The sequence below is a fragment of the Rousettus aegyptiacus genome, unplaced genomic scaffold (genome assembly GCF_014176215.1).
Source record: "Rousettus aegyptiacus isolate mRouAeg1 unplaced genomic scaffold, mRouAeg1.p scaffold_m13_p_4, whole genome shotgun sequence".
NCBI lineage: Eukaryota > Metazoa > Chordata > Mammalia > Chiroptera > Pteropodidae > Rousettus > Rousettus aegyptiacus.
Genome location: NW_023416307.1, coordinates 14,263,235 through 14,286,844, shown reverse-complemented (window position 1 = coordinate 14,286,844; position 23,610 = coordinate 14,263,235). Strand labels below are relative to the sequence as shown.

Genomic DNA, 23,610 nt, shown 5'->3' with positions numbered 1-23,610 from the left:
TTTTCTAGAGGTGTTCTTTATCACGTTGAGAAAATTAAACGGAGATTCTTATCAAGAAAGAATTATGAATTTTTTCAAACACCTTTTTAAAAAGTATACTGAGATTATATTATGACTCATATTTATAATCCATTAATTTGGCGAAATACATTATTTAATTTTTGAATGTTAATAAGTAACTTTGTATTTCCACTTGGCCATAATTTGTTATTATAGACTGTTGGATTTAATTTCCTAAAATTTTTGGAAGAAATTTTGCATTTGTTTTCTTAAAGATGTTTGGTCCGCAGCTTACATTTCATCAGAGTATTATCAGCTTCATTGAATGAGTTGAAGAGAACTTTCTTCTTTATATTGGGAGAATCAGTGCTTAACTTGAACTTTTCACATTAAATATTTAGTAGAATTCATTATTAAAGCCATCTGGGTCTAGAGTTTTACACTGTGGCAAGATTTTAAACTACTATTTCAATTTTTTATACATAAATGAGTATTCAGGTTTTTTATTTCCTAAGTGAAATTTGGTAGTTTATGCTGTTCAAGGGATTTGCCTATTTCATCTATATAGGCATAAAATTGTTTATAATATCTCCTTATTATCTTGCTAGATAGACTTTAGAATCTGTAGACATGATAATTTTCTCATTTCCAATACTGGTGATTTGTTATGTTTATCTCTCTCTTGCTCTCTCATTCTCTCCCTGTTCCTCACTTTTTACTTATCCGTGTGACTAGAGTTTTATCAGTTAATTAGTCTCTCAAAACAGATTCAGTCTCATTCATTGTATTGTTTTCCTTTTTTCAATTGTATTGATTTTTGATATGATCTTTATTATTTTCTGTCATAATTTCTAATTTGGTTCTAATGTGGTCAAAGAGTACACTTTCTTTGATTTAGATCTTTCCAAATGTATTCTTTGTACATGAAAATGGAATTTATAATCTGCTGGTCTTGTTGGAATTTTAGTAGTCATCATTGATTTAGGGTCAATTAATAACATCGATCAAGTCTTTGCTATCTTTTTAACTTCTGTCTACTTGCTCTATCAGTTATTGAGATAGGGCTGCTTAATCTCTAATAAAATTATGAATTTTATATCACTTTATTTAAATTAAATTAGATATTATATTATTTTTCCTTACAATTCTATTAGTTCCTGCTTTATGAATTTTGAAGCTATAGTATTATGTGCATAAAAGTTTAGAATTGTTATTGTCTTGATTGATTGACTTCTTTATCATTCAGAAATGATCCTGTTTATCATTGGTAATTCTTTGCTCTGAAAGCTATTCTGACTGGTGTTGGTATAATTAATTCAGCTTTCTCTCAGTTGGTGTTGGCATAATTTTTCCTTCCTTTTAATTTCAATATAATTGTTTCTTGAAGGCAGTATATAGTAAGATCTTTTTTTTTTTAAATCAATTTCAACAGTCCCTGCCTTCGTATTGAAATGTTCACACAATTTACATTAAATATTGTATCAATTTAATGGATTTAAATCTTGCTATTTGTTTTCTCTGTTATGGTTTTTTGTTCCCCATTTCTTCCTTCTTTAGATTTTTGGCCTATTTTTTATCAATCAATTAATCTTCTATCTTGGCTCATTAAGTATAACTCATTGTTATGCTATTTCAGTAGCTGATTTTTTTAATCTTCCTTCAGGTGATATTATACGCTTTCACCAATTGAATAACAGTACCTTCTTTCAGCCTTGTGCTATTGTTACACGTTTTATAAATACATAAATTATAAACCTTGTATTGTTTTCCATTTCTGTGATAATAAATTACCACAAATTTGGTGACTTAAAACAACAATTTAATATTTCACAGGTTCCATAGGTCATAAATCCCAGTATGCTAAGCTGGGATCTGCTCAGGGTATTATAGAAATATATTAATACTGTAATTAATTTTATCATGTATTATGAAATCAACATATCAGCAAGATTGTGCTCCTCGCTGCGACCTCTGGGGAAGAAGCTCTTCTCCTGTCCTCCAGGTTGTTGCTGAATTCATCGTCTTTCTGCTGTAGGACTGAAGGCCTGTTTCTTTGCAGTATATCACTTGGAGGAGGCTGTTCTTAGCTTTGAAAGGCCTCCAGTGCCAGCAACAATGCTTTAAATCTTTCTCATATTTGGAATATTTCTGATATATTTTGCTCTATCTCTTTCTGCTACTTCATCCATCTGGAACTCTCTGTTTTTAAGGGCTCATGTGATTGGTTTTACTTGAATAATATAGGATACTCTTCCGATTTTATGTGTTTGATGATAATTATATCTGCAAAGTCCATTCACCATGTAACTTAATGTAATCATAGGTGGCTAGGTTTAAGGTGTTGACATCTTTGCCACGTGGTGGGGGGTGAGGGGCAGTGTTCTGCCTACCACAACTTCACAATAGATGGTTTTGTTTTTGTTTTCTTTCTTTAAATTGTCAGTTAGCTCTTAACATGGTTTATTTATAAAGACGATAAAGCTTTTCTATGTATCTAAATAGTTACATTTCCAGGGCTCTTCATTGTTTTGTGTATCCAGATTGCTATCAGATATCAGTTCCCAAATGCCTGAATGAATTCTTTTACCATTTCTTGCAGTGCAGTTCATATAAGGATAATTAACTTCAACAATTGAATGTCCAAGAAACTATTTCACCTTCGTATTTGAAATAAAGTTTTGCTCAATATAGAATTCTAAATTGACAGTTCTTTCATGTCAGACCTTTAAAATTCCTGAGCCATTATCTTTGGCCTGATTTATTTCATATCAAAAGTATTTTCTCCTGGTTTTATGCCTCTATACGTAAATTATGCTACCCATCCAGTCCTCCCATATTTTTAAAGATTTTCTCATTATCACTTGTTTAAAGCATTTTGGATACATATACCTTTGTATGATTTTCTTGATTATTTTCATATTTGGGTTTCTTTGACAAATTTGGATTATACTTCTTATTAATTTTGGAAATGGTTCAGCTATTATATGTTCACCTCTTGTTTTCTGTTCTACACTCCTTTAGGATTCCAATTTCACATGTATGAGGCAACTTGATTATTCCACAGTTCTCAGATATTCTGTTCACTTGTTCAGCTTTTTTTCCCTTCATGTATTACTTCTTGGGCCATCTCTGTTGCTATAGTTCAATATCAGTAATCTTTTCTTCTGCAATATTTAATCTACTATTAATCCTAGCTCATGTACTTTTGATTCAGACATTGTATATTTAATGTGTAGAGATTTGATTTTTTAAATATCATCAAAGTCTTTAGTATGATCCTTTTTTTAAGACTCTTCAACATATGGGATGCAGTTATAATAACTACTTTAATGTTCTTGTCTACTAATTGTATTATCTGTGTCATTTCTGGGTCAGTTTTGGTTGTTTGTATTTTTTTTTTTCCACTTCATCTCTCGTATTTCCTTCTTCTTTGAATATTTAGTTATTTTAATTTGGGTGCCAGACGTTGTGGATTTTACCTCTGTAATATGCTGAATATCTTTGTCTTTAAACATTTTAGATCTTTGTTCACAAATGCAGATAATTTTCTCAGAAACAGTTTAATTCTTTCAGTTCATACCTTTAAGCTCTATTAGGTAAGATCAGAATACTCCAGGGCAGATTTTGCTCTGAGATAAAATCTTACTGAATACTGTATTTAATGTGCATTATAAGGTTTTTAAAAATTATTATTCTGGCTAATGGAAGTAGGAACTTTTTTTTTGCTCTATTTGGGCTTTGGAAATTGTTCCTTGTAATTTGGGAATTCCCTGCCCGACCCCCACCCCTGGCCTCAGTAGTTTCCCTTCATGGATGCACTTCTTTCTTCAGCCTCTAAGTCCCCAACGACCATTGCTTTACCTGCAACTATAAGTTTTGTCTTTTCAAGAATGTCATACAAATGAAATTATTCTACACATAACCTTTTGAGAGTGTCTTAATTCATTCAGCATAATGCCCCGAGAATCATCTAACTTGTTATATGTGTCCACGTTTTGCACTTATAAATAAAGCAGCGATAAACTTGCCTGTATGCAAATTGTTGTCTGATCTTAAATTCATTGATTTTGGGTAAATAACTAGGAATAGGATTGCAGGGGCATAAGGTAAGTGTACGTTTGATTTTAAAAGAAGCTCCTGAACTATTTTCCCCAATGACTGTATAATTTTGATTTCTCACTCATAATGTTTAAGTTGGTCCTCATTCTCACCAACATTTGATGTTTCAAGTTTTTTTGTTTGCTTGCTTTTAATTTTATGCATAATAAGTGTGTAGTAGAACCTCTGGTTTTAATTTGCATTTCCTCAATTATAAGGCAAAGTCATTATGCAATGGCTAATGATAGTGAACATCTTTTTATGTGGTTATTTCTCATTTGTTGTCCTTTTCAGTAAAACCTCTCTTCATGTCTTTGTCCATGTTCTAATTGGATTTTTTTTTTTTACTGTTGTAGTTTGAGTTGCTTCTAAAAATGCTATAAATGTGTTTTTGCTTCCAAACATTATCTTTAGTTATGTGTCTAAATTTTGAACATTTTCTTACCATTGAATTTAGACTTTTTAAAATATATTTTGGATACAGTTCCTTGCTCAGATACCTGATTTGCAAGTACTTTTTCTCCATACTGTGGCTTGTCTTTTCATTTACTTAAAGTGTCAGAAAACAAAGCATTATAATTTTAATTTGAAAGCAGTAAAAGTATTAATCTTCTTTTATGAACCATTCTTTTGATGTCATATCTAAGAAGTCTTTACCTAACTCCAAGTCACAAAGATTCTCTCCCATGTTTTTTTCTGAAAATTTTATAATGTTATGTTTTAAATTTGGGTCTTCGATCAATTTGGGGTTGATTTTTGTATAAAGAGTGAGTTCTGTGCTCTGTTCATGTATTTCCGTATAGATAGTCAGTCATTAAAAAAAAAAAAAAAGTTGTTAGAAGACTGTCATTTCTGCATTGGACTTTGTAAAATAAAAATTAATCGTATCTGTATGAGTCTATGGACTCTTTCTGTTCCACTGATCTATGTGTTTATCTCTGCATCATTATCGCACTGTCCTAATTACTGTAACTTTACATGTGCCTTAAAACCAGGTAATATAATTTTTATGAGCTTGTTCTTTTACAAAAACATTTGGGTTAAATCATCATTTTAATGTGCACCTTATAAAATGAGTTCAGAAATATTCTCTCATTTTTTTTAAAGAAATCGTGTAGAAATGATATTATTTCTTTAAATATTTGGTAAAGTTCACCATATAAATCATCTGGTTCTCCTAGAAATTTCCTTTTCAGAAGGCTTTTAACCACCTGTATTCTTTAATAATTAATAGAACTATTTGAATTATCTATGTCATCTTGACTGAGTTTCCAAAGTTGGTTGTATTCAAGGAAGTAGTCCATCTCTTCAATGTTGTTGAATTTGTGTGCAAAATTTGTTTGTGTCATTCATTTTCTTATCTTTTTACTTTATGTGGAATTTATAGTGAAAATCCTTCTTTTGCTTCTGATATTGACAATCTGTGTAATCTTTCTTTTTCCTTATGAGTCTTACTAGAGGTTCATTAATTGTGCTATTCTTTGAAAGAATCTTTATTGATTTCTCTATATAGTCTATTACTTTTATTTCTATTTTATTGATATCGTTTTTATTTGTATTATTTTTCCTTTCTGCTTGATATAGATTTATTTTGTATTTTTTCTCATTTCTTAAGTTTCAGTCACTAACAGTGGTTTTACATCTGTATAGGTCTCTGTTTTATTCTGTCAGTTTTTGCTTTATATATTTTGAAACACTTTAGTGACACAAATGCACATTGTCATATTGTCATATTTTTTTTTAAAAAAGCAGCCCTTTTATATTATGTAATCTTCCACTTTATACTATGTAATGTTATTCGCTCTGAAATCTACTTTCATTGATATTAACATAGATACTTCAACTCTCATAACTAGTGTTGGAATGGTATATACTTTTCTATTATTTTTTATTTTTATTCTACCTATATTATTACATTTTAAGAACAATTTTAATAGAAAAACATAGTTTGGTTATTTATTTTTATCCATTTAGACAGTATACATCCTTTTCATCATGAGATTCAACCATTTTCATTTAATCTGGATCTGAAACTTTTGTTGTGTTTTGTTTTCAGCTGGAATATTTTTTGTAATTAAAATTTTAGTTATAATTATTTAATTATTTTAAAATACATTACATGTTTTTGCAGAGCCTATCTTTTCATTAATTGCAAGATCATTCACCCTTACTCTTTAGAAGATGTTTAAAATAGTTGCTTTAAAATATTTTTTAGATAATCCAACACATGTCAACATGCCACTGGCATTTCCCATTAGCTGGAGATATTCCTTGTTCTTTATAAACCAAAACTTTTTAGATTATATCCTGGATTTTCAATATCATATCATGAGACACTGGGTTTTATTTCAGTCCTATGGAGAATATTGATATTTTTATTTTCATAGACAATGCATTTGTTTAAATTCAAGCCACTTATTGTGACCAGCATTCTGTGATTTGTAGATTCAAAAATCACTTTCATTTTCAAACTCTTTTCAGTGTTTCAGGTCTGTCTTTTATGTGTACCAGTGGCCATTCTAGACCAGTGTGGTCCTCTCATTCTTAGTTCAATTCTCAAAGTCTTAGTACCGTTTTAGATCATATTTACACATGCATAGCTTAGGGCTGAGCTCCAGATTTCATAAAAACTTGATGTTGCATTTCCAAGCTCTTCCTACTAAGTGATCTCTTGCTGCTTAGTGATCTCTTCCATGCTTTATATTCCTTGAGTTTCTAGTTAACAGTGCTCTAGCCAATAAACTGGGGTTTAATTTACACCTTCTCTGCTCCAAATATGCCTTCATGCAGAGGTAACTAGCTGGAGGAAAGACAAGGAGAAAAGCAATAGGAGTTTGTTTTACCCTTTTGGGACCACAGCTCTTCTCATTGACCACTAAAAATTACCTCTCTCAGTCTTAGGCACTTGCAGGCTTCCCACTGCTGTCCTTGTCACTGCCAGGAGATTTCTTTTTTGCTACTTGAGCCCAAACTAGAAGGCATTTCTGGACCTCAGGCCATGTTGATTCTCACTTTTGACTTTTGTGCTGTCAGGCCAAGGGAAAAAAAAGAAAAAAAGATTATTTCACAGATCGTCTTGTAGCATTTCAAATTCTGATTATTTTTTAGTAGGAGTATGCCTGCTACTATTTACATTTCAGAGTTCTCAGTCAGCTTATCCATTCATTCTATCCAAGTACTATAGATGAATTAAATAACACAGACAGCATGGAATAGAATTACTCTAATTTGCCCAGAACTGGAACTCTGTGATATTATTTTTAAACTTGTTGACAGATATATTACCAGTTTTCTTTAACTTGAAGGAATTAATAAAGATACTAACAAATGATTTACAGTGGTTCAATTTTTTATTGAAACTCAATTTATCACTCCAGCGTTACTCTGAACATTTGGCTCATACTTTAGGATAAGCTCAGGCTACTTATTGACTTTTGACAGAAGTGTTCATAAGACCATACTATCCAACTTAGCTAATGGAGCAAAATTACATGACTTACTGGGGGAAAAATAAAAGAGGCTGCAGCTCCTCTTTCCTTCTGACAGTCTGTCACAGATGAAAATTATGTTGGACTTACAAAATTTGTGCTTTCACAAAACATGTAATAGTAACTTCCCAAAATTATGAATTGTATAACTTCTTGATGATTTGTTCTGTTATCTATTCAGATATTATAGTAACCTACCCAGTTTTTAATACCAGATAACCCTTTCGCACCAACATATTCAATACCACCTAACGTTACCTTCATAAATGAGCCAAAAAGAGCCCCTGTTTATTGGTCCTTACATTGTTTTCTTCCTCACAGCAGGCTGAAACCATTATCTCAAAATCTTATTAGCACCAAAGTCAAAATTTTACACATCCAATTGTTTTAAATATTGTCAAAATAAGCATATTTTAATCATTTAGAATCACCCTGCTTTGCATACCCTGTACCCACAATCTACTAGCCATAGATAAGACAAACTCTGGGCCTATGCAAGACCCCAAGCCACTCTGTCCTTTGGGCTTCTCCATCTGAGAGACTCCATGCTACTCCATGAGTGACATCGCCTAAACACACACACCACTCTGACTCAAACTCTCCTCTGTCTCAGGATTTCCTGTGTACTCCTCTATTTCTGAGTGCTCCCCGTCTCCCCCACAAACACACACTGTCTCTGGAAGGTCTCCTGCTATGAATAATTAATCCTCATATGAAACTCAAGCCCTACCCAGATAAAGCCTATTGTGTATTTTTCCTTGATCCATCCTAAAATCCTCCAACTAACTACACTTCCCAACTGATAATTCTCTAGTTCTCAAAAGTGTTCATTACTCTCATCTAGGAATATGTTCTGAAACTGTATACATTTAGATTTAAACATACACTATAGATTTTATATTGTTATTTTTCTTGACAGTTTTATATGACTGTTCAACTGCTAATTTGAATTACCAAATTGTATTCTGCCTCACTTTGTACATATTGATTTCAAAATTTTTGCTTAGGAACTATTTATACTTATGAAATTATTGAGAATTCTCAAACTCTTTTATGTAGCAATTCTATTAGATATTAAAACTAAGCAGTTTTAAAGTATTTGGTTAATTTAAAATTTTAAGTGTTAATTTATTAATTTGTCAAAAATAATAATAAATATGCTAATCTAAATAACATATTTATGAAAAACGCTACATTTTGAAAAAAAACATGTCTTCTTTTTACATTTTTACATTTTTCAGGTAACATTTTATTTTCTCATTGCTTTTTTACTTGTCTTCTGAAGGCAATATTTATTTACCTAAATATCTGACATCTTTAATTTAGAATAAAATTTAAGATGCCTATTGAAACTTTTTCTTGAATGTTATTTTACAGCAACGTAATGGGACAATTTGATCCTTACTGTTTTATAATCTGATGATATAAAGTAAAACTCTTCCCATTTTCCTCAGATTGGTTTAATTTTCAAACTCAGTGCTCGATAGATCGTTGTTATTATTTTACTGCTTCACTGTATTCACAAATTCAGAATAAATATGTAGAAAATGCTTCCAGTTGGTTAATACTTTTTTATCAAGCATATAAAAAACATACCGATTCTCTGGCAATGCAGTAAGAAAAAAGTAACTACATTTGTTTGAATAAAACAGACTATGTTCATTTAGTTTACAATAATCAATAAGATAGAATTTCTTTCAAAATGAAATTATACAATTATTTTACTTTTTCTTATGTCAGTTATTTGATATTTTGTATTTGTTAATTTTTTATGGGTTTGAATTCCCAAAAATATTTATTTCTATTAAATAACACTTTAAATTGATGTCATAAATGTGAAATGAAAGATTATTGCAAGTAACCAGAACTGATATTAATAAAAATTGAAAAGTATTATATGATACAGTAGCCTAGGAGGCAGTAGGGAAGGCCAAAACAAACAAATGAAAAAAAAAAATTAAACAAAGAAAAAAGAAAAAACAATGTACATGTGACATTGATGTCTGTAATGACCCTTGGAAAGTAACAATTAGATGATCAGAATGAAGTCATGGAAAGACCTAAGTAAAGAAAATAAATTGCTTTCCATATGCACGGAGAATAACAACATAGAATACTAAAAATATAGGTACTTTAACAATAACCTGGTCCATCTATTTTCTTGGCCAGGGACTGAGATAGTTTATGTGACTTTACTTTTTTTTTCTTTTTTTCTTTTTTGTGGCAAAGTACACATAACATGAAATTTGCCATCTTAACCATTTCTGAGTGTATATTTAGGTGGCACTAAATACCTTCATAATGTCTTGCACTATTTACCACCATTGATCTTTGTAAATTTTTTCTTCTTGAAAAACTGAAATTCTATACTCATTTAACAATAACTTCCTATCTCCCCTACCCTCCAACACACACAGGACACTAGCAACCACCGTTTCATTTTCTGACTCATAATTTTGACTACCCTAAGTACATAATATGTGGGATGATGGAGTATTTGTCTTTACGTGACTGGTTTATTTTACTTATCAGAGTGTTCTCAAGGTTCATTTGTGTTGTAATGTATCTTAAAATTTCTTTTCAAGGCTGAATAATATTCCATTTTATGCATGTAACAGATTTGCTTATGAATGATGGACATTCGAGCTGCTTCCACTTTTGAAGTATTGTGAATAATGCTGCTATAACATGCATGTACAAATATCTCTTTGAGACTTTGCTTGCAATTTACCTTCCATGCTTTCTGCTGGAAACTGCAAGCTTTCAGTAGTCTCCAGAGGGTCAAGGTAGTTACAACAGACAAATTCCATCAGTGCAATTGTTGTCTAGGTGGGATTCAGTTACCTGGTGCTTCCTACTCTGTCATCTTCCTCAGTTCCTCTCTTATGTTAATTTTGAAATGTCACACAGACTGAAACGTCAAAACAAGGAAAAGTAAACAAGAAAGAATGATGTCTTAAATTTAGAAGTTCCCTGCCAGATAGAGAATCTGCATGTGAATTTATTTGATAATGTATATTTAGGCCAAATCTGAGTAATCAATGATTCATGATTCCTGGTAGTAGTAGAGTGGGGGCTTATTATTCTTAACCTAAATAAATTTGGAGGAATTATTGGTGCTGGTTAATCTGAGTGATCCGCAGATTCTGTAGTTAGTGCCCTGTTCTTCATCTTCTGAGAAATATTTGAAGGTAAATGGATGGAAGAAGACTGCAAAACAGAGAAGATATATGGAATTGCTGGATGCCATTATTAATGAAAGAGAATTAAGCTGTCAAATTAGTGGTATCCTTGTTGTCTAAGCAGCCCATGACACAAATTATGACATGAAGGTGGACCAAAACCTCCATCTAAATGAGTTATGGAACTACTTCCTTACACATCCTCATGTTTCTTGAAGTTAAAAATGAAGAACAGAAATATACTAGAAAGCACTTACTACTTAACATGTAGAGATTCTAAATCTTTGTAAAGTTATTATAACTATTTTAGATATAGTCGACTATGAAACTATGAAAAAAGTATTTTAAAAGTTAAACTAGAGTTAAACGAGATGCATGACTTATGAGAAAAAAATAACTTTGGATAAAATATATTGTAATCCCTTTTTAAATTATTTAATCCAACTCAAGAGCAAATTTAGAATCAATGAGGTAATATACATAAAAATGCTCTAGAGTCTAAAACAGTGGCTAAAATACTCACTCAGTCTTGGCATCTGAACTAATAAGCACTTTGCAAATTTTGATGATATTATTCTTCAGAATAGTTCTAGAATCACTTTTCAAAGAGTTGTGCAAATATGCATTATTAATATTGTGTGGCTAATCGACACTATAAGAACACATATCTCATTAGCAGAGTCAATGTATCCTAAAACATAAACATTAAGATTTGTCAGTTCTTACAGATAATCCAGCATATGCAATTCACTTTACAGAAAAGAAATGTGATAACAAATAACCTGTTTAGGTTAGTAACAGTAACGGGACATGTACTGGAGCATGTGATTTCCCACATGGAAGGATTTCTATGTACACAGACATTTTACTGCAGAAGGAGTTTCCATTAAAGAGTTTATCTTCATGACAATTCTCTAATGGGTTAAACTCTTTATTTTTATAATAAAAAATACTCATAGTGTTCTTGCAACTACATTTATAAATAAACAAATGAAAAGCAAAACATTTTTATTAAAATGTTATTTTTCATAATTATAAGAGAAGGAAAATGATCCAGAAAGTCAAATTTAAATGTACTTAAAGTGTAGTTAATGCCTACAAAAAGGTCCATCCTATTATAATACTAGTAATTATTATGTTACTTTAGAGACAGCGTGTCAGATCATGCTCCTTGTATCTAAATTCATGAGGGCCAAAACTTGATTTATTGTGCTTAATGACTAAGATACATATCAAGTTCTCTCCCCACTATCAGCGGCAATAATGCAGCATCGGTGCCGACCTGAATGCTATTGTGGAGATAATTAATTACAACCACACTTGTAAATGCCTGTCTGTTCATGTTGTTTAGTATATGTAAAAACCAAATCTATTAATATAATTAATTGGAGAATATTATTTTGTCATATTCAATTGGAAATCCAAAAAGTATACATTAAATCAAAATTTATGCTGTACTTTGAAATTTTGTTTCTATTATGGGCGTTATTGATTTGTTTATTACAAACAGTACATTTTAGTAACAGTTTCAACATGTCCAATATGTGCAGCATATACAGTTTTTGCAATGTAATTAGTTAGAAATTGGGGAAGCTTAATTTTAAAATTGAATTGAATCGTTCATGAAAATCTATTTCATACTCTCTATGGCTTGAGCAATTTCTCTTTATAAAATGTTTTATAGTTGTTTAAAGAAATTAAATGCAGTTAATCAGAAAGAACATTATGGTTTGACACCTAATTTGAAAGTCCTGTCTTGAAGCAATGAATGATTGCTTATAGAATTACATATACCAATGAGAACCCAAATAGGAAATCCATTTATGCTCCAAGTAGATCTCAATATTGCTGTAAGTCAGGATAGTTGGTATTGTCTGTATTTTTGTGAGCAGTATTTTATAAAAGTGTGTATTTATGCATATACAAATTTCTATTAAAATGTCTATTTATTGTTTAGTCTAGTTCGATAAATTAAAAATAGTAAAATAGCATTAGAGCGAATTATCTAGTTATTGTATATGAAAAGGCAGATCAGCGATCTTAAAGTCATTTGATTATGCAGCCAAGTCAGTCCTATTGATGTAAGTACAGATGTCAACTATCAAGTTTTAAGCTCAGCATGAACAACAAAAAGTAGTGATAAAAAAAATCCCAGTGGTGTTGTTGAGAGATTTTCATCTCTATTTAATCTTTGTTTATCTATTTTTCAGTGCCGCCAGCAATCACAATGCCTCAGAAATCCTTTAACGCCACAGCGGAGAGAGGAGAAGAGATGACATTATCCTGCAGGGCCTCTGGCTCTCCTGAGCCCACCATCTCCTGGTACAGGTAGATTATGCACCCACATCCCTCTGGCCTCTGTCTATAATCAGGTTCATGGAAAAATACTTGTGACCTTATCTTTTTTGTCAGGAAGGATAGCAAAGCATCGTTTTTGAATTTTATTTAAAAAGTTATTATATTTTTGTTTTCAGATATGTTGGTTAAATTAAATTGTTAAAGAGATCAACAGGGTGACTTAACCCAGGTCAAAGGCTGCACCCATAGCTCTGTTCATTCTGTCTTCAAGGCATTTTACTGACCCACAAATTTTAGCCACTTTACACCACTCACCTGAGAACTCTGTCTTGCAACTCAGATACTACCTGGCTCCATTTGGGTTCTTCTTCTCTGAGCTGTAGCCTGGCAACTGTCTTCAGATAGAGGCTATAATGGTCTTTAGAGGACGTTGTCATGTACTACTTGTTGACCAGTGTTTGTAAGCTGTTATTTAACCTGTGTATTCAGTGTTTTTGTTGTTCGAAATGACAGGATACATATATCCCTGTTACTCCATTATGGTCAAAAGTGCAATTATTCTCCCTTCTTTGTCATTTCTACTAATCTTCTAATCCTAACCCATTTTTTTCTTATGCCTGGAAAAGGGGCACTTAGAGAAGTCATTTGAGTTTCAAAGGATGGGCTCATGGAATACCATTTCGAATCCTTTGGGGGTTTTTTCAGACATTGGCATTCCACAGACAGGGACTGCGAATAACAGTGTATATAGTCTACCTAATAGGTTTGCTGGAAAAGAGGTATTAAGAACTATTACCTTGTTTCTTATCCTTTAATGACATATATTATTTTTAAATGAGCTCTTGAAGGGGACATAATCTTTACAAACCGATTTCCTCGAAATTCTTTAATATCTACCTACCCACTTCAAGTCTCACATCATGGGGAGGTTTATTTTCTCATGAATATTCTCAGAATATGCTAGCCATCTTCTTTTTTCCACTCTCCTACTATAGTAGATTCCCACCCCCCAAAAACACACACACACACACACACACACACACACACACACAAAATTTATTAACTCATTAAGGGTATCTTTATTATCTTCTAATACTGCTGATCGCATTGTGAATATTTCATGCTAATTGACCATGTCTCATTCATTTGTTGTACTTCAAAGATTTAGTATGACATTTCACATGAGATAGGGAAATAACTCTCTTTATCAGAAAGAACACTGGAACTTAATACATTACTGTGTGAACCTGTCTCCTTTGTAAATTAAGAGATATGGAAAGCATACTTAAAATTCTAGTTGTGGTCTGTGAATGAGGATGGAGAGGGAAAAATGCACATCTGTGAGCTAACTGTGAATATATTCAACCAGTTAAATAGTATAGACAAAGTGTATAAACCACATTAACTGAAACGTCTAGTGTGTTACTGGTCGCAGTTGTAATAGTAGCAGTAGTAGTAAAAATATTAGTACTTTTTATTAAATAGATTGAGAAATATATACTATCACTAACTAGAGTGAAAACTCTATACATTATAGCCTAGAAAAATTGCTAAAATGACATTTTTATAGTTGTAAATATTAGATTAGTGAAAATATAAAAAATATAAAAGTACAGAGAAGTATACATACATTTCTTATCAGTAGTTTATAAAGCATAATTTTGTACACTAGTATGAAATTTTGCACATGTCTTGATGTGTTTAGAGATGTCAATAGAGCCTGAAAAAAGATATTATTGAGTCATAGAAGGATAAAATTATATTAAGATATATGCTAGTGCTTTCTGGAAAGCAAAACCAAAATTTACTGATCGATTGTTTAATGTGTCAGAGAAATCTTCTGTTTCAATATAGGAAATATTTTTTATAATAATTTTAGATATTTTTTTCTTTTTAAATATAAACTTGTATGGGCAAGTAAATCTCCCCATCCCTAAGGACAGTACCTAAACTTTTTATGTTAGTGGGCCTTAAAATTACTTTAATCATCTACAACACCATTTTGAGAAAAATACGGAAGGAGAGATAAATAGGAGAATAAAAGGAAGAGGAGGAAGAGATGAGGAAAATAAAATAGAATGAAAGAATATTATATAAGAAGGTTTCACACATTACGGGGTATTGTAGAAATTGTTTCAGATTTAATAAAGATATTTAAAATATTTCTTATTGTAGTTATTGTAAAAAAAAATTGAAAGGTATTTTCTTAGTGGTCAACAATGACTAGAATTAGGGCAGAATAGGTATAGCTTCAGTCCAGAAAGTACATGAAAAGAATTAAAAATTATATCTAGGAGGGAACTTATAAAAAAGTGATTTCTTCTCCTCATTAATGAATTACATCATCATATTCAGAATAATGTCCATGTTAATTATTTTATAATTTGGTTGTAATTTCAATGCAACCTGGGAAGAGATAAACCTTGCTTTTACCTAGTCCGCCATCTTCCCCAGTCTCCAGAATAGTTTCCTTAACTGCGTTTCCACATAATTCTTTCATCTCACCCTTTTATTGGCAGTACTTATTTACAGAACAAATTAGTTATGTATTTAAATTGCACTTACTTTGAAACTTCTTTAAAAAATGTTTCCATAGAAATTCTATTAAATGTGTCTCAAGAACCTAGTAAATAAATATGTGTCATAATTACATGTTGAGTCACCAACATAAAAAAATGTATGTGGAATTCAAATCAGCAAAGAAACTTTTTAGTGACTAATAATCAATATACAGATTGAACAAAGGTGTATTTTTGCCTAAAATTAATATCAAAATTTCAACATTAGTCAAATGTTATTCTTGTCCCTAAAATCAAAACAATTTCTAAGTATAATTTTAATATTTATGTATTAAATATTGCTGGGCTAGTAAATGTAATCATTTTTTTGGAATATCACCTTATCTATCAATCACAAGAGCCATGAAATGATTGACAACTATAAATCAAAAAGTTGAGTATCATACTCCTGAGTAATAAACTCAGATTTCTGTTTTCTTCCTTAGGAATGGCAAGTTTATTGAAGAAAATGAAAAGTACCTATTGAAAGGAAGCAATACAGAACTCACTGTCAGGAATATAATCAATAGTGATGGGGGCCCTTATGTCTGCAGGGCCACAAATAAGGCAGGAGAAGATGAAAAGCAGGCATTCCTCCAAGTTTTTGGTAAGTATTATAACATTGTGGTCAAAACAGTGATTTTTAGAGGGCAGTCTCTGTCAAATTCTACTCTTGTCACTTACATGAACTGTTTTACTTTCCAAAATTAAATCTGTTTTCTCATCTCTACAATATATTTTAAAATTGCAGTCATGAGATAGAATTATTTTAAGAATTATATGAAATCACACAAGTAAATTTTTATAAAATATAAGCTGACTCATAACAGAGGCTGGAAGAAAGTTCATTTAAATTATATACACCAGGATCTCATATATATATATGGCTATACATATATTTCTATATATCCATACTTCTTTAAATGGCACATGTTGGAATTAGTTTTACCTATAATATACTTCAAAAGAGCACACCTATAAGGAAATATTTACCTGTGACTATAAGTAAATATTCCCATTATATTTTATTTTATTAGAAGGAAATACGCTATAAGTATCTTCCATAATTAACAAAAGCCTACTTTCTTTGGGGATCTTATAGATAGTATAGAACTAATAAGATTTTTTATTAAATTATTGATTTTGCTTTCATTGTGTTTTCAAGAAGAAAAACAATTTTGCTGGTGAATATTTGGAATATGAATATTCTCTTTAAAAAGCATAATTAAAAATTATATGTACTACTAACATTTAGCATATTTTCTCCATTTTTAAAAAACATTGTTATTAAAATGCTTTCACAACAAAGAGAGGGGAAAGGAAGGAGGGAGAACTCTGTTAGAGTAAGAAGGACCAGTGTTTGCAATTGGATGATGTAGTGGTACTACTTACAAGACCAAAAGATGAATGGTAATATACCTGTGGGCACACCCTCTGCCAGCTGGTTCTGTGGTCAACTAATAGAAGTATTTTTCTGAACCAGAGAGATTTTCATAAAGCTTATAATCTAGCAGAGTGAGACAGGCAAGAAAGAATACACCGAAATATATTAAAATAATTTAATAAAATGGGAATAATAAGATGTTCTAAGAAGAAAGTGAAAATGAGTTAATCCAGTAGTATTGGGTATAAGGACTATTATTTTGGAAAGTTACTCAGAAGGGTAATGACTAGATGTGTCTACACAAAAAAACCTTTAATGATGAGAAGTCAGCAAATCTAAGAGCCAGGAGAAAATTGTTCACATAGAGGAAAGAGTAAATAAACTTAAATTATTAGAAATTATGGAAAGCCCTTAACTTATTTCAGCACTATTCCACACTTAAAAAAAAAAAAAAAAGTGTTCTCTTTAAAACCTACATTAAATAAATGTGACTCAGTGTTAAAACAAACAAACAAACAAAACAAACTGATTAAAAATGATAGTGCCTGAGATCATTTCAAAGAGTAATATTCTCAATCTATCTCAATAGGCTCATATGAAATTCTATTTATTTACTTGTTATTTATTACAATGGCAGTGAGTGACAACATAAAATTTCTAATATTTTCATCTTTTCAAATAGAAAATAATGCACAAAATGTTATATGCTGTATCACTGTTTTGATCACTTATCTATAGTAACACTGAACAAATTTGTATTGTGCTTAACATAAAATCATGCATATATAGTAGAAATATAACTAAGTCCAATAAGTCAATTGAGGAAACCTTGAATTGTTAAAAATTAACAAACAAACAAATCCGTTACTGGTCCTAAAATTACAAGTACTGACTTCTATCTCTTTTGTTTTAACAAGTGACAATTTAAAAGCTGTAGATAATATAGAGTTTGCAAACATTAAGCTCTGTGGTATTATATAAATTTGTGGATGGACATAATTTTTAACATTAAAAGAGTTTAAATGAATAGACATAGGCATAATTACAAAGAAACCCTTAGCTACAATGCCCAATAATTTGTTAAGATAAACTAAGGTCAAAATAAATTAAATAATATAAATAAGTAACACTTATGTCTATTTACTATCTGTTTGGTATACGGTTATTATTTTCCCTCTTTGGTGAAATTGTTTTAAAAACTTAAGAAAGAATAACTCAATAAATGGACCCCCCCCCACACACACTTTCATACACATGTGGTTTTAAAAAAGGAAATTTTAACTTTGTAGATTAAGAGAATAAAAAAATATTAAAGTAGCTGTTAAACTGGCAGAATTTTGGAAGGAATTACAATTTGTATTTTGGTTTCTAAACCACTCAAATCATTTATATAATGATAATTGGTGAGAATTATTTTCTAAAGTTTTTCTCCTGTACTTTGCAATTTCTTGGCACCCCTATAAACAAAATATGCTGCTGTAACTGCTACAAAGTTAATAATAAAACACTACAATAATGTGGCCTAAATGCTCACTGTGGCTTTTAAGTCTAAATAGTAATATTTTTCTCCAATGCAGATTGAGTAATGTATATATTCTTTACAGTACAGCCTCACATAATACAGCTTAAAAATGAAACTACGTATGAGAATGGCCAAGTCACACTCATATGTGAAGCAGAAGGGGAGCCTATTCCAGAAATCACTTGGAAAAGAGCCGTGGATGGCATCACGTTTTCCGAAGGTGATAAGGTAATGAGGACTCACTATATCGTGTTTTTTTTCACATCATTATGAAGTATATTGTATTTTTGGTGTTTCGCTTATTATTACATCTCATATTGAACTCTGGTTTACCAACTTGCAGGAATGCGGTGGCTTATTTATTTATTTTTTTTTAAAGGTAACTCTACCATAATCATCCTAAAAATGAAGGACAAAAAACTCAAAATGTAATATATTTTTTTTCAGGTTTGATTTTAATTCCTTTTTTAAAATTTTAATTGCAGTCAGCATTCAATATTACATTGGTTTCAAGTGTACAGCATTGTGGTTAGACATTTATATAATTTAGCAAGTTATCCTCTCCCGATAAGTCTTGCACCGACCTGACATCATATATTAGAGATGTTTTTCGCCAAGCCACAGAATCTTAGATAGTTGGTATTCTTAAGTTTGCCTGCATTGACTTTTGGTATACATTGAATCTATAAAATACCTTTTTGCGATTTTAAACTCCCCACCCAATGCTGTGAAAATGAAAGTAATTTAGATTCACAAAAGTCTGACTGTCGTTTAACTTCTTACACTTTAAAATTGTCTTCCTGCAGTAGAAGGGTAATTTCTGCTTTCAGAAAACTTAGAATCTAACAAGATAAGTAGATACAAACAGCAAAATACACCATTTTTTCAGATGTCATTCGCATATAAATTAATGGTCTTTCTCCAGAATGCAATACAAGTTACTGAGAAATCAGTTAATTATCACATGTTTCACTACACTTAGTGGATTTTCATAATCATTATTTTCATAACTATTCATATAAAAGTCCAAGTATAGACAACAACGAAACATGTAAAGATTGTAAGATTCAGCTTATAGATTGCTTTTCTTTTCTCGATGTTAAAGACAAACTTCCTTTAAACTCCTTTCATTAATTGAAATTGATTTCTGCAAAAGTCATTGAATTCTAAAATATAAGTAACTTTGACTTAACCAACATTGAGAATGCAAAAAATTGAAATCAGTTTATCCAAAATACACTTTGTATCCCTTCAACTCAGTATGTCATTTTAAACAACATACTAACTCCATAGATTGTCAATACAGGCTCCTGCCAGTTTATTTTCTAATTTATCTTTTGAAAGAATGTATTCATATATATATATCACTATTCCATTCCTCACTTCTTTATGATAGCATTTTTAAGAGAGTATATAAATTTTTAGTAATAAACTATTTTTATCTACCTATTTCATGTATGCAAGTTGAAAATTGAATTTATAAAACATAAATGATATTATATAGTTTTCTGACAACCCAAAGAAATGATATAGTTTCCTTTAACATTTTCTTAACATAAAATCATAGATATTACTATGGAGCAGTTGGCAAATCTTAGAGGAGTTATAGTTCCATAAAAATGTTTAAAATTGTTAAAAAGCAATTAGATATATAAAACTGTAGGTAATTGTTTTCATGTCGATTTAGTACATTCTTTTAGATGAGATTACTTGAGTTATGATTTTCATGTCTGTAAGCTATTATTAATCGTACCTTCATATTTCTAACTCATACTTTCATTATTTTCCTGTCTATTGTAAAATTCTTAAAAGTTCTCTTCTCAAAGAGAGCTTTTGCTCTTTATTTAATAGAGTGTCTCTATGTGTATAACAAGATTGAGAAATACATTTTATTTAATTATTTTGTTAAAACAAAGTTGTCAAACAACTAAGGGCATGATATATTATTCTACACTTTCTGCCCCAGACCGTCCAAAACTACATATAGAAATTACTCATTTAGGAGTTGTTAGAAACAATCAACTAGTTTTTGTTTGCTAAGGACTGTATTTATTAAAGTAGACCTTTTTTAAATATTATGTAGTTTATATGTTACAAAACAATTATAGAAACTCGAATATGTTTTTTTTCCCCCAAATACAGCTCTTACTAGTGTATAAATAAATATAAATCTAAAAGCACCAAATGAACAGGACAAAAAAAACAGAGACGCATGGACATAGACAATAGACTACTGATCACCAGAGGGTAAGAGGGAGGAGGAAGAGGAGGTAGACAGGGTAAAGGGTGTCAAATATGCGGTGATAGAAAGAAATCTAACTATGGGAGTTGAACACACAGTGTAAATATATATATGCCTCACTGTTAAAGTGTACAGCTGAAACTTATATTGAATTTCATTAACCAATGTCACCATAAAAAAAAAAAAAAAGTTTAGATATACAAGCAAAAAAAAATTAAAACTACTGCGTTTACTTTCTATCATGATATTTCTGCAAAATTATTTTAAGATCCCCATTTTATTTTCTGGATGGTAAGCCTCTTTTCTCTCAAAAATTCTAGTTTCTTCAACTATCCAAATTCAGAAATTGAATGGTTGACCTGAACTTTAAAGGAAGACAAACCTAGTTTTGAATCTCAGCTCTGCCATTTATGATGCTTCAGCTTTGGCAGTATTATTTGAACTCTTTTTAAGATGAGTTCTTCATCTTTAAAATGTGGATAATAATACTTATTTCCCTTATTGGTATAAGAAAGATGAGGGGTGTACTCTAAAATGTATATCAACATCTTTAGCATATTGTATATATTCGATAAATTTTATTTTTTCTTTGTCATATTACATTCTTTTTGAAGCATAACTTAGCTTGTTTCTTTTTTTCTGAGTAAACTCTGGTTGTTAATAGACTCCATGAAGTCTGATACTTGAGCTTTGATTAAACATTAACTATCATGAAGTACATTGAGATCGTATCTCTGTTGTCATGGAAAGTAGCATGAGATCGTATTTGCCATTAAGAATCACTTGAAGAGCCTGTTAGAATATAAATTCTAGAATACCATTCTCAGAGGCTGATTTAGAATGTCTAACACAGGACCTAGGAGTGCATCTATAATAAGCATTATATGGATGATCTTCAGGCTATACTTTGCAAAACAATTCTCTAAGTCAAATGGAATTTAACAACTAATCCTTTCAACAGAAAAAATGTTCTTACAAGATTATTGAGCACCCAATAGGGGCTTGAATAACAAAACAAAACAAAACAAGTTCCTGTCAGAGTTTTAATAAAATTACTGATTGTGTAGGTTATGTACAGTGAAATATAAAGTGTAATATGGTTCAAACTAATAACTCCATAAAGTTATTCATCCAAGAAAAGACTATATATTTAGCAAAAATGTTCATCATTGTATATGTTTGAAGGAGAGGGTCTCAATTAATAGTGTCCCTTTTCTTTGCTTAAATTATCAAACACCCACCAGGCAAGACAAAAGATATACACGGGGATATAATATGATGAGGCTTAAAGCGAAATGTAAGTGCATGTCCTCACACTGAACTATAGAGTTAGGTAGACTTATCCAACTCAATTCTCAGTAGCAGGTGACCTTGTAGCCCAGCTCTTCTGTTCATCACTGCTAAGTGTACCTTTATGGCTTGGAGCAATAGAGAACCTATGGTTTCTTCAGGAAGGTCCTTTCCAAAAATACAAAAGGGAGTGGCTAGGAAAAGCATATCCAATATGATGACCCCATAGTCAACAGTCAGACATCTACCTAGTTCTCATAGGGAGGAGTAAGTAAGGGAGTGGGAAAGTTCAGGGGTGGAATGTTGTTAGCACAATTCACTTCTAGAATAAATATTAGGAGCCCATGAAAACTGTTCACTGCCCCAAAAACATTATGTATCATTTTAATGAATACCGTATATGTATTTTCTCAATTTATCTTCACATATTGTAACTACTTAGTAAATGACTCCAAAACATAGTGGCATAAAACAACCATTTTCTTTTGCTCATGATTTTGTGGATAAGGAATTTGGAAAGGCTCAGTGGAGCAGATAGCACTAGGAATCTCACATGTGCTCAAATGTAGATGTTTTCTGTAGCTGTGGTTCTGTAGAACTATTGAACTATGCATATATGAACTAGGCCATAAAATATCCTTGCAAATTTATATCTCTCAGAAACAACAAAAAAAATACAGTACTCTTTTAAACTCATGATTATTTTATCTATAATATACTTAATGCATATTACCTATATGTAAAATAATGAGATTTTTAAAACCTCACAAAAATTTAAATTTACATATAGTACATAAGAAAAAATAGAACATCTACTTGCTTTAGAAATATTTCCCTGGTATCAATTGCTATTACAGGATAGTATTTCTATTATTTAATTTTTTAAAAAAATTTACAATTTTTACTCACAAAATTTTAATTACCAATTTATCAAAAGTTTCTTAGAAATGTAGTTAGTGATAACTTGAGTATAATTGATGATTTCCATTAAAATATCTATTTACTAGGGATATCCAAAAGTTGATTAAATTGACACCTTAATTTTAGCACATTGTATTGGAGACATCTTAAGATAGATGTTTATGAAAATTAAAAAACCCTGGCCTCTTAATTTTTAAAAAATGCTATATACTTAATTGCAACAATATTTAAATGTATACAGTGAAATTTAGGACAGAACCACGGTACTCGTGGAATATGAAACAGCTATGAATTAATTTATAGATTGTTTTATAATTAACAAACTAAGCAATCAATTTTTATTTCTAAGATAAAACTGAGATTCTTGCACAGGGTTGATTTGAGAGTTATGTAAGATTGTGTGTCTAAAGTATTTTGACATAGAACCTGGCGTTAACATCTTCCATCTGTTTTGAACTGGTTTTGTTTAGACCATCCCTTATTATCATTCTTATTGATCAACAAATTTTAGTATATGTAAGATTATAGAAATTGGTGAATTAGTATGGTAAAGTCATAAAAAGTGTCACACAACTCAAGGTTTTAATCCTAATCGTGTCACTTTAAATTGCTATTTACCATGTTACT

General features: G+C 30.8%; 1 protein-coding gene across 2 annotated transcripts in view; it reads left to right on the top strand.

The window, feature by feature from the left end:
- Window positions 1-23,610, top strand: part of NCAM2 (neural cell adhesion molecule 2) — a 395,919-nt gene that overhangs the window by 250,049 nt on the left and 122,260 nt on the right. For both annotated transcript variants that reach the window (XM_036218500.1, XM_036218501.1), the window contains exons 6-8: window positions 12,979-13,096; window positions 16,071-16,231; window positions 18,613-18,758. In XM_036218500.1, coding sequence (XP_036074393.1) covers window positions 12,979-13,096; window positions 16,071-16,231; window positions 18,613-18,758 — 425 coding nt within the window. The remainder of the gene's footprint in view (window positions 1-12,978; window positions 13,097-16,070; window positions 16,232-18,612; window positions 18,759-23,610) is intronic.